Consider the following 12,248-nt stretch of genomic DNA (forward strand, 5'->3'; position numbering starts at 1 on the left):
TTTTTATCCACATTGATCCTCTCACTCTTGGGGTAAGGTCTAGATTACACTTCTCGTCAAGGCCAGATTTTTCAAGCCCTTGTATTCTCCCCCCCCCCCCCCTTTTTTCTGTATCCCTACAGGAGGAACCTGTCCCCGTTTCAGACAATTCTGAAACTTTTGGATTAATCCCCCTTTTTTGGAATCACGGCCCTGAGGAAGATGGCCCCAATTATGAGTGCCATTGAAACCGGTCGACCCCACAGGGCATGAGGGCTCTCATGACCTACACGAAATATCTTCACAGAAAGGAATAAGATATTGCCAGAAAACAACTGCTCCTGCGCACACCCAGATGGAAAGAGTGTGCAATTTTTATAAGAGCCTTCCCTCACCATTTTGGCCCCTTGGCCATTTTTTATTCGTGCATTTCCAACTGTTGAACCTCAAGTATTCCTAACTTCCTGTGACCCACGGGAACCATTAAAATAATAACACAGGAAAACAGAATATGAACAGTTGACCTTTTTCAGGTCGGATTACCATCACACAGCTACAGAATCTAATCTTCAGTTCTGGACAGCGATGTACCAACCCCATTGGATTTGCCACTCTTTTATCACCCCTTGCACTTGAGTTCGAGGATATGAACTTCCAGTTTTTTGCCTCAGATACTCTGAGTAACTAAACACATTTTCCTATAAAACCGTTGTTTTTGTGTATGTACTCTTATCATTTATGCAAACGTCCTGTACTCTCTTTACCGATCTTGCCTATTCTTGCTAGCATACTTTGGTACTGATTTGAATTGAACCGGCCTTACTTTGATAGTATACACTGCCCAGTGATTTGAATTGAACTGGCCTATCCAGCCAACATATACTGCCTATTGATTTAATTTGAACTTGCCTATTTTTGCTAGCATATACTGCCTTTGATTAGAAGTGAACTGACTTACCTAGCCAGTATATATTGCCTATTGATTTAATTTGAACAAGCCTACTTTTTGCTAGCATGCATTGCCATTGATGTAAATTGAACTGGCCTATTTAGCCAGTTTGCATTACCTATTGACTTGAATGGAACCTGCCGACCTAGCCATCAAAGCTACCTAGCGCCTGCACCACATGATACTGCCTAGCCTGCTTCTGGCTGTACTCACCCCCGACCGAATAATAAATCTCATAGTCAAACAAAATTATGCCCACCATAAACATTCCACGAATAATCATTCGATTGACACTTATCTGTGCCTTTATAATAATGGCCTGCACCACTTTCACACCATGCACTCCGCAGCAAAGAAATATGAGACTCTGAGCAAGACTGCCCCGGATACACGAACCTAAGACTAATAGAATTACTGTCCTAGACTCTCATCCCTGGCATCAGACCCATGCAATAGACTTTAATCTATCCACACCATCCTCAGAAACCTTGCTAAGAACTCATTCTAGAACCAAACGCCCTAAACAAAGACCTTCCTCTACCCAAGGGCAGAATAAAACTACAGCAATTGCAGGAGCCATCATCAATGCCAGATCCCTTATGGCGCATATTATATAAATTGCAGACATACTCTCTATGAATGACCTAGACATCCTAGCTGTTACTGAATCCTGGCTTCATGAGGCAGCTGGTCCAGCCCTCATGCTAGCCATACCAGAGAACTATCAAATACTTAGAGTTGATAGGCCTAATGCCAGAGGGGGAGGCCTTGCTATCATAGCCAAAACTAAACTAGCATTAAGGCTGACCACCCCCCCTGAAATTAAATCTTGCGAGCTACTCTCAGCCAAACTCCTGATCTCAGATAATAGTACTCTAACCATATTCTTAGTATATAGAACTCCTGGTCCAATTGGCACCTTTCGATGAGGACCTCTCCAGCCTCCTTACCAACAACATTAAGGACACCTTACAGCTCCTATTGCTAGGAGATTTCAACTTGGCCTTCAATGATCCCAAGGATAAACATGCCCTCTCCATTGAAACCATATTGATTGAACATGGCTTGACCCAAAAAGTCCTCGCCTCCACGCACATTAAAGGGCCAATACTGAACTGCATAGCCAATCTGAACTGTGACATCACAATCACTAAAATAATTCCTCAACCCTTGACTTACCACCACCTAATCAGTTTCCTGACCACCATAGAGACCCAAAAACAGAAAAACACTGAAATAGTAACACCGCTCCCTACTAGAATCAAAAAAGACATCACTGTGGAAAAACGACTTCCACTCCTCCTACCCACCCTTTCTTCAATCACTAATAACACCGACCCAAACACACTAGTATCAACCTTTGACAATACCATGAGGAAGGTCCTTGGCACTATTGTGGCCATCAAACATTGCAAACGCAAACAAAAGTCTCATCTTAATACATGGTTTACACCCCAGCTCAGAGAATTAAGACTTCAAAAAAGGAAGCTTCAAGCCATCTTGCGACACTCACCTACAGTCAAGAAACCACATTAACCAACTTCGCCAACATGTACAAGAAGGAAATAATCCTTACCAAAAGGAATACATTCAACAAACGAATTTCCAAAGCAAACTCCAATACTAAGGAGCTCTTTACCATCCTTCGCGAAATGGAAAACCCTATTCCACCTACAGATAATGTCCCGAAAGATAACAATGGTGCGCTAGCATCCAAAATGCTTTATCTAATAAAATAGCCACTCTGCAGACTAAAGTAGCCATCAAAAAAGCATCCTTGCGCTCCACTGAGACGCTCCCCTCCCCACCAACTGCTACCCCTATCATCTGCTACCCCTAATATCTCCATATTGGAAACCGAAAAGGTCATACTCGCTGAAACCCTCGAACTGCCAGGGCGACAGTTGCCCGGCACAAATAATTAAGGATGCAGGTAGAGATCTAGCACCCTTCATCTCCAAGCTAATTAATGCTTCCTTTTAGTCAAGCACTGTCCCAATTAACCTCAAAGAATCGTGGGTTCTACCACTTCTTAAGAAACAGACACTAGACCCGGCCATCCCTACTAATTACAGACCCATTACAACGCTCCCTTTTCTCCTCAAAATTATTGATAGAGTAGCCTACCTCCAAATACAAACTTATTTGGAGGCTAACCATCTATAAGGATCACACCAATCTGAATTCAGACCACAACATGGAACTGAAACGGCGCTAATTGACCTAAAGACACAAATCGACGAGTTGAAGGATAAAGGTAAAACAGCTATGCTACTCCTCCTCGACCTCTCAGCAGCCTTTGACCTGGTGGATCACGCAGTGTTATGCAAACACCTACCGTCAGCTGCACACTTCTCGAGTGATGCCATAGCCTGGGTACAATCGTTCCTAGCTAACCGTACGATGAGAGTGTTCTCCCCTTCAGCCTCAGCTGACCCAAACCAAAGGACCTCTGGCATTCCACAAGGTTCTCACTGACAATGTATAACGTCTTTACCAAGCCACTTTTCGACAAACTTGACAGGCTGGGTGTCACATATACTAATTATGCTGATGACACTCAGATCCTCATACCCTTTCGGGCAACTTTGTCGAAGACATGGCTCTGGGTAACAGGATATACCCCCTCATTCAAACATGGATGGCCTCACACGGCCTCTGCCTGAATGATGACAAAACAGAGATCTTGATTCTGGGCTCTGACTCCAACCTAAAAAAACTAAGCTTGAGCTACACCTCATTCACTATTGACAGCAACGTAATTAAAGTAGTAACCCAAGTAAAAACACTAGGTTCTACCTTGATTCTACATTATCCCTAAAAAAACAAGTTAGTTCCCTGGCCTCATCTACAGCTTATACCTGTAAACTAATTAGGGCCTGCAGACCCTTTTTATCCAAACCTAGCTGCATTACGCTTGCTAATGCACTAATAATGTCTAAGTTAGACTACTGTAATGCCTTATATGTAGGCGCTAACAAAAACATCCTCAATAAAATACAAATATTACAAAATAATGCCCTGAGAGCAGCCCTAAACATTCCATGTAGAGAGCATATATCCAACCTCAAAAGAGACCAGCGCTAAAAATCAGCGACAGGATACTTCTCAAAGTGACATCTCTCACCTTTAAATGCCTTAACAATGCCGCTTCTCCCTATCTCTCTGCCAGACTGACTAGAAAAATCCCTACTCACCATACTAGATCCTCTACCCATGTCTGCCTAGAAATTCCTAAATTTAGTCTGTCCAAAGCTGGGGGAGCTAGCTTCCCAGTCAAAGCTGCACTCTCCTGGAATACACTCCCCGATGCTATTAGAGCGGAACAGTCTTACTTATGTAGACGTAATTTGCTGAACAGGCTGCGCACTAATGACATCTAAGAGACTGCTTACCCCCTCATGTGCCTGATTTTGTACAAATCTGTGCGGTTATATGTGTATACCACTACTGTCTTTATCTATGCACCTCCTGATATTATGTATCCCCTACCCAAACTGTACATATTGCAAATGTTTTGACTCATGTAATGACCTCTATGATGCAACTAAGCTTCAAATATTCACGCAACTGCTGTGGCCAGCTACCTGAGGGTTTGGTGCGCATTACCAAATAAACAAACAAACAAACATATGCATCCTAAGTAGAATTGTTTTGAATGGCTTAAGTATATGGAATTAAATGCTGAACACCTGTGTGACTTGACATATTCCTCTGTTAGCTAAATAGTAAAAGAATGAAATAAGATTTGTTTGGAAGTGCCAGTTTTTCTCTTGCACCTTATCTAAATCTCACAACCAAACAGTTATCAACATTGTTGACCACACTTAAAATAAACACTTCAGTGCAATCATTACCCCTCCCTTAGGAGCAGATGGACTGTTTATAGTTTTGTGGTACCGCCTATGACCAGGGTCGGATTGGCTCCTCAGCCTTTCGGCCCGGGCCAGGCAAAAATAGTCCCTGGCGAGTGGGGGCCGGTTTGTGGCCACTCCTGGGTCGGTTTGGGAAAAAAAGAAAAATTTGAAATTTTTTTAAAAACAAAAATAGAAAACACCTGCAGCGTGCAATATGGATCTATACACACAGATATTAATGATACATATGGTGATCAATTCTTGTATGAAATGTATATCACATTAGTGAAATCATAACCATATGTTTCATAGTGTACTTAGGAACAATGCTATTTCATGTCACTTCCTGTTTTGTCAAGGAGTGAAAGGTTGTGTTTCATCGCTTCCCGGGATGTCACTTTAGGGTGGGGTCAAATGACATAACTTCCGGTGATGTCTACAGATCTACAGAGGTCAAGGGTTGTGAGGCGAGGGGTGGGCCACTTTTTTGAGGCGAGGGGTGGGCCACTTTTTTTTGGGTGTCCGGGCCTATTTCTTGTCCCATTCCGACCCTGCCTATGACTGGTGTGCTTCCCCAGTCATCTGGCTCCTTTCTTGGAAGTCCACCTAGTTATGGAAAAAGAATGATCGTGTCGCAGAGTGCCAAGAGCTGCTGAGAGTGTGTTACAGGCTATTTGTTTTGTTTTTGTTTCAGCCATCGCTACCGAACTTCTAAATATCATAAAATGCAACCAATCTGCCCTTGTAGTCTTGACCGCATCTTTTGCGAACTCACGTATGCCCCTGCTCAGGGACTGATGCCAACCTCACACCATTCGTTTGACTTTATTCCTGCGTGCCCTTCCCTGAGCTTTGCCTTACACTAAACGATTCTACGAGCGCCTTTTCTCTCTTTGACTCATTCAAAAAGTGCTTTTTCGATGTTTCCAAATCTGTTCTGATACCTTGAAAGCTGCTAACTTGTTTTATCATCGGGTTTCTGCTCTCCCACAAAGTTGAACATATTGCCTGTAAAGAGCAGATGATGCAGTTTACATTCATCTTATATTTCTGCCTGCTCCTCTTAGTTGATTTGCAATGACAGCTGCAAATCATCACATGATTGCACCTCTAACAAATGAAATATTACAGGAGCTTTGCTGTTAATTGACATGTGTGTCTCCAGATTGCATGTTTTAACATGTCCTATGAACTAAGCATTGCATTTAATTATTTACCAATGAATGTTAAAGGCCGCCACCCAGCCCACCCGCACCTCCCCATTGAATAGAACAACATAGCATTAAAATGCATGGCTCGGGCTTTTATTATTATTGAGTGCTTGGGGAAGTAGCAGTGATCATACATTCATTTTTAATGATCATTTTTGTATAAGGCAGTTTTCGAATATGTAGCACACGCTCAATGTTCAATACACAGATGTAAAAACAATTAAAATGTATGAACTGTTCATATTATGCCTTACTCTGCGTGGCTTCTTGATTGCCTGCACTCTTCTCTGCGCTGCTCTGGATTCTAGACTGTACCTTATACTGCACACATCAACTAGCCACTCACTGTGTTAGGGAGATTTCCCATGGGGCCCTGTGATCGTTGTTCATGGTACCTCTTCCTGACTTATGCACTACTAGGTATTCCCTCAAGCTCACCAGGCTCTCCAGGAGGTGGACGTGACCGAGCAGCCCAGGCCTAACGCACTACTAAGGATTCCCTCAAGCTCACCAGGCTCTCCAAGGGGTGGACGTGACAGAGCAGCCCAGGCCTAATGCAGGAGCTGGAGTAGGGAGGGTTCACAGGTACATTAAACACCTTCGTTAATACAAAGGAAGAAAAGGCACACACACAATTATTGTATACAGAAACAAGCTTACTACTGCAAAAGGAGGAGAGAAAAACAATACACTCACATTCAAGTGAAACTTTGTAAAAGAGACGATGCGCATTGTAGCACCTAAATAACGTTTTAAATATGAGCTCTTTTAGAGTCATTAAAGGTTCCATCCTGACGAAAGAAACAGTGATCAAAGGAATGTACACCAGTTTTCGATCTAGGCTGGCAAGTTCATGAAAGATCATGAGGGACCCACTAGTGCGAGTAGGGGCAATCTTTTGGCAGGAAAGAGTTGCTTTAGTTTGAAAGAACCTTAAGGAGCATTTTCTAGAGTTCTTTTGGTGGGAAGCTCTCAAAGGTCATTTGCAAATAAAGAAGAGGTGTAGGGATGAAGAAAAGAATGAGGAAGCAATGCCAGAGAATCAGGAGAGCAATACCTGTGGCCGCAAAAGCAGTGCTGCAGGATACAGTTAGTGTTTTCCAGTGGCGGTCACTTCCCTGGTTATTTGTCAACCACCCTAGGTCCCAGCACTGCCAGACAAGTGCAGATGTGTTATTCTTGATCCAGAGATTCCCAGGCCAGGGGTCAGAGCAAGAGGATCTTGAGTGAGAAAAGGATGCGATCGGTGATATCCGGCGATGCAATGTTCCCACGCCATCCTCGGGCACAGGTTCTTGCTTCAAAGGATGGAGTCAGCTTGGAGGGATCCCAAGGAAGAACAGATATTGCAGACAGCTTGAAGAAATGAGATACGTCAGTCATGGAAGGAAGACTAGGAGGGGAGTTCAGCAGTGTGGTTTCAGGATCCAAGTTAGCAGAGACCTCTAAAGCTTCCCAGTCGGATGAGATTGAACCAGAGCGTCCTGGGATGTACATTCACTTGTTAGTTCAACATGGAGAGACTTGACACGGAGAGTCTGTGGTGTGTTGGGCCTTCTGTCTAACACTAGGAATCCCATGCCTTAGTCACACGCATAGACCTTTCAAACTCTACACCTTTGCCCAGAGTTTGTCACGTAGATCCTTCTAGAAACCCTCAACATATCCTATCTGTAATGGCAGACCTTCATAGTAGAAAACTGGGCTGGATACCTATTGCTGAGGTACCCTTCTGGATACACATACCTCAATCATCCCCACTACAACTCACTTAGTAACGTATCTGCACACAGATCCCTGATCCCTACCAGGTACATGCACCAACACAGTAGCAAAGTAAACTTGCCCAGTTTCTTGTTCTGCTACTAATCAAAACCAACCCATGCTTCTGTCGGTCCCAAAGTGACAGGAGACCATGTAAATGGCCCCTGTGTGCTATATAAAACATAATAACAATACTATGCAAATGTGCAATACATTAAATGAATAACTGCCAACAAAATAAATCAACTATCTAAAATGTGAAATGTATTGGTAAATGAAGACTGCTACAGTGTACTCAAAGAGAAATCATTTTCAATGTTCATGTTCTGATATGCAAATTAGAAAAGTAGAATGCACTTTACCAACCCTGGCAATTCTAATACAAGTTCAGTGTTCCTGAGCATGTTTCAAGTGCATCAGACTCTGACTGTCCAATGTAAGATCTCTATAACACTCATTCCTACAGTTAGAATACAGACTGGTAACACTGGAGAAAATTGTAAGGGAAGTAGAGTACAATTATAACCAACTTCTTACTTATATCCACAAACACAGTCCATACAGAGTGGTGATGCTATCTGGTATGCTGAACTGCTTGCGTAACTCCTCCACAGTAGATGAGTTGTCTGTTCAACTTCATTATCTAATGTAGAATGTCTCAATGAAGGTATTTGTGACTTGAGTCTGTGTTTCTTAACAGTATTATAGATGTTGAATAGGGAGAGTACTTTGTTCTATCCCTTTTAGATAGCCGGTGAAACATCTGATCCCTAGGGAGAGATTCTCTGTGATCGGGACATAGAGTTCTTCCTGCACGGACAGCCTGTTTCAGTGTGTTTGTGGATATAAGTAAGAAGTTGGTTATAATTGTACTCTACTTCCCTTACAATTTTCTCCAGATACTGTTCTATAGTGCTACCACCAATTTAAGATCTCATCATTGGAAGTCAGCCAGCACAGCTTTGAGCCTTGACTGGGCTGTCAATATTGTATGCCACACCCTTCCTGTTTCACTACATTTCCAGTTATCTATTAGAAGGAGATATTGCCATATGACAGAGGTTTTCCAGTCCACTAGACCATTAAGTTTGGGATGTTCTTTGTCCTTCAGATGTGACTGCCCACCGGAGTGGTCTGGAAGACTTTGCACGGCTAAGTATGATGACTGCCAAGGTGGCGCTCGGGATCTATGTGTTCACGGGATTTGCGTAGATGTGGACAGAGTGCAAGAGGGACAGGTAAGGCACCGCACCTAACCCAATATCAGCAGCAGGGCTTTGCACTGAAAGTACCTGGAGCTGATTATCTAAACTTTGAACTTCTGCACACAGATGCAGCAAATGAACATAGCAGCCATGTTGTCGTGTGGAATAGGGAATGGAGCAAACGGGTGTTGCTCCAGTTGATATTCTAAACATGTTTTTTGCCAGTGCAAACATTAATGACATTTTTACTGTGTTTGCAGTCTAACATAAAGATACACGCAAGTAACACATTTGAGTTAATGTTACGCTACAAACATAGTACGTTTCTGACCTAGTGTATATGTTTTCAAATAATACGGCATGACTGGGACAACACAGGTTTGCTCCATTCCCTATTACCAAAACAGAACAAAATTGGTGAGAAGAGCATTTGCCTAATTTTTAGCAAAGCGCAAATGTTAGCTAATCGTCCCCTTGGACATCACATCAATAGACTATTTGTGACAGTGTTGTGTTTTGTAACATGCAATCCGAGTTATTTGTATTGGTCATTTGTATCGCTCCTAATGCCAGCATCCTCCTGCTTCTAAGCGCAGGACCAGGTAACGAGCCTGTGTTGCATGGGATTGGCTTCTTTCCGAGGTAAGTGTGCTGTCTGTGAGCTATCATTCTGGACGCTTCTTTGTGTATCTCTTGCTAAACTGAGACATGTGATCCTGTTCTTTTCAGAAAAACACAAGCTTAATGTGGGTCTTTTTCTCTACACAAAAGAACATGAGATTGTAGTATATTTTATTAGAACCCTGGGTGGGTATAGGAGCCAACCCGCTCCCTTGGTTCTCATGCTGCAACTATCGCGTTCTGACCGAGCACCCTCCTGCATTTCTCCCCGTGGCCTCCATCCACCACTCTGCCCTGCCTCGCCCCCTGCCACCCGACCACCAGCCGTGACTCCCGTGCCACATCCTTCATACCTGCATTCCCCAGCTCGGTGAAGGCCATGCTCTGTTTCCCCCAGGAGGTGGTAACAGAATGAATACCTGCAGCGGTAGCCTGGACCAGCTGGTAACGGAATTCGGGGTCTGCATTCAGGACCTGACTTTTCTTGGCCCTTTAACTTGGGTCCCAGGCCTTTACCTGCTGATTTAGCCCACCACTGCAGGCATTATTGCTTGAGTAAATAGGAGCTTATCCTAACTTATTATGAATCATACTGCCTTTTTTTAAATTCGAAATTTGCACAGAAATATTGTAACAAGTTGGGGTTCAAAAAAGGAATGTAGCAGGCGAGAGGAACTTAAACGAGTATTATGTGTCAGCCAATCCAAATATGTGTTTCTGGCGGCTGAGGTCCCTGGAAGATGACTATAGGTTTTCAGTTTAATGCCAAAACCTTGGACTCTTTTATTACTTGCCTGACTTTGGCGTAGAATTGGCTGGTTATGTTTTATCAACTTGAGCTCATGGGTGTGTGCCTTTTTGGTTTGTACATGTATGTTTTATCTGGCGTTTCTAAACTGTAGAGTGTATAGAAATGTGCTTTGTGTGGCTAGTGTCTCAGTCCCCTATGTTTCGCATACCTATTGTCTTTTCCAATGAAGCGTACGTTATGGGCTTCAAGTGATCAATTTTTCGTACGCTCTTTTCACCTATGGAATATTTGAAATTCTTCCATGATCTTCCACCAGACTTCCTTTAAAGCCCACTGATGCATGTACCCTGTAATTCCATTGTTTTCAAAATGGTCTTAAGAAAGAACTAACTCCCGAGAGCCAATGGGCTCAGGGAAATGCCTACAGAGCCGAAACGCAAGGGTGTTGATATACACCCTTGCTATGTTAAAGACTATGCTAAAGACTTTTAAGAATGGGCCTATTTATGAAAGAGATTTTAGAGGTGGTAATTTGCCAATGTCCCAAGGAGTCTGCTTCACTGGACAGTAATCGGACAGGTTCAGCAAATGTGTAATATTGTAGCATACCTGCCAGTGATGCAGATACAGGTGGTGCTATGATAGGGCATTTATAACGCGCCTATACACAGGTGGAGCACTTATTATCCAGCATTTATATCAGTTACACAAATACTGCCCTGGGTCAAAGATACTGTAACCAAAGCATACTTCCATGTCATTGGCAGGCACAGGGATTTCATGGGGTTACAGTGCCTAGTCTAGTACTGTCCCAATGACACATGCCGACCCCTACCGTCATCAGATCCTAGTGTTTGTAACTCTTTCTCCACAGGACTTCATAGGCTATACTGTTCTTCTCTACAAAGTGCTCTGACGATCCTTGAAACTAGGTTTATACTCAAATACCAAAAAACACAGGCACCTGTTCAATACCACTATCAGACAAATGATGGAGGTTTTCAGTGTCGCTTTGTGCATTGGCAAAGCACACCACGGGCATGGGAAACCAGGCGTACATTTTGCTGTAGCTCGCAAAGTTGACTGGGTTTCCGCTGCTGACTGCTGGAGACGTCAGATACCAACAGGCGTGCTGAGGCATCTCCTGCAGGCACGTTCCAAATGACAGAGATTCCTGGAAAAGATTCTTGAGGCTGTGGGAATTGTCCTATCAGCAATAAAGGATTCATTCGCTGTAGCTGCAAGCCTTCAATTATTTAGGAAAGGCGAGCTGCAGGGAGAACCACAAATGCTGTTGCCGCAGCCCTGTGCCTGACAGGACTTTGACACTGAAACCTTGCCAGGAAAGCATTCATCCTGAAGGAAAGGGGAAAAGACCTAGTATGCGAAAAAGCCGGTCAAATCCATCGAGTGAAGAAGCATCGATCCGGCTCTTTCCGATCTTAAGCACTTTTCATTAAGAGCTTCGGAGAAGGTGGCAAAGGGGTGTGCCTTCAGAACCAGACGTATCAGAGTCCCGGACCAGTATGGCAGCCAGTCTCGAATTTAAAATTCTTTAAATGCTTTCCTTTTCTCCAACATGTTTTTACTTATTTTCTCAGTCTGCCACCATAATGGCACATCACAAACGATTCATAATTGAATGAAGGCTGCTTGTCCTTTGCGGTGCTTCGCACTTAGTATGGCATACACCTTTGTCAGTGAGAACCTCTTGCAAACCTTATCTTGCACGTAGACCTACTGAAACTACAAAAAAGAGATCTGCTGCCCCCCAAAAACGTCCTTCTGAGAGTTCTGGTAGACTCGCAGATTCCATTTGGCTCGTCCTAACCCTCGAACCTCTGCTGAATCGCAAGCCAGAGTTGGAATCTCACGTTGGTTGGAGGCAGCTAATTAGATCTCTTACTATTA

General features: G+C 43.4%; 1 protein-coding gene across 1 annotated transcript in view; it reads left to right on the top strand.

Moving 5' to 3' along the window:
• CUBN (cubilin) overlaps positions 1 to 12,248 on the top strand; it is a 1,794,835-nt gene that overhangs the window by 122,878 nt on the left and 1,659,709 nt on the right. Inside the window, exon 7 of the mRNA XM_069648353.1 lies at positions 8,872 to 8,998. Coding sequence (XP_069504454.1) covers positions 8,872 to 8,998 — 127 coding nt within the window. The remainder of the gene's footprint in view (positions 1 to 8,871; positions 8,999 to 12,248) is intronic.

The sequence above is a fragment of the Ambystoma mexicanum genome, chromosome 2q (assembly GCF_040938575.1).
Source record: "Ambystoma mexicanum isolate Mex_15411 chromosome 2q, UKY_AmexF1_1, whole genome shotgun sequence".
In the NCBI taxonomy this organism is placed as follows: Eukaryota; Metazoa; Chordata; class Amphibia; order Caudata; family Ambystomatidae; genus Ambystoma; species Ambystoma mexicanum.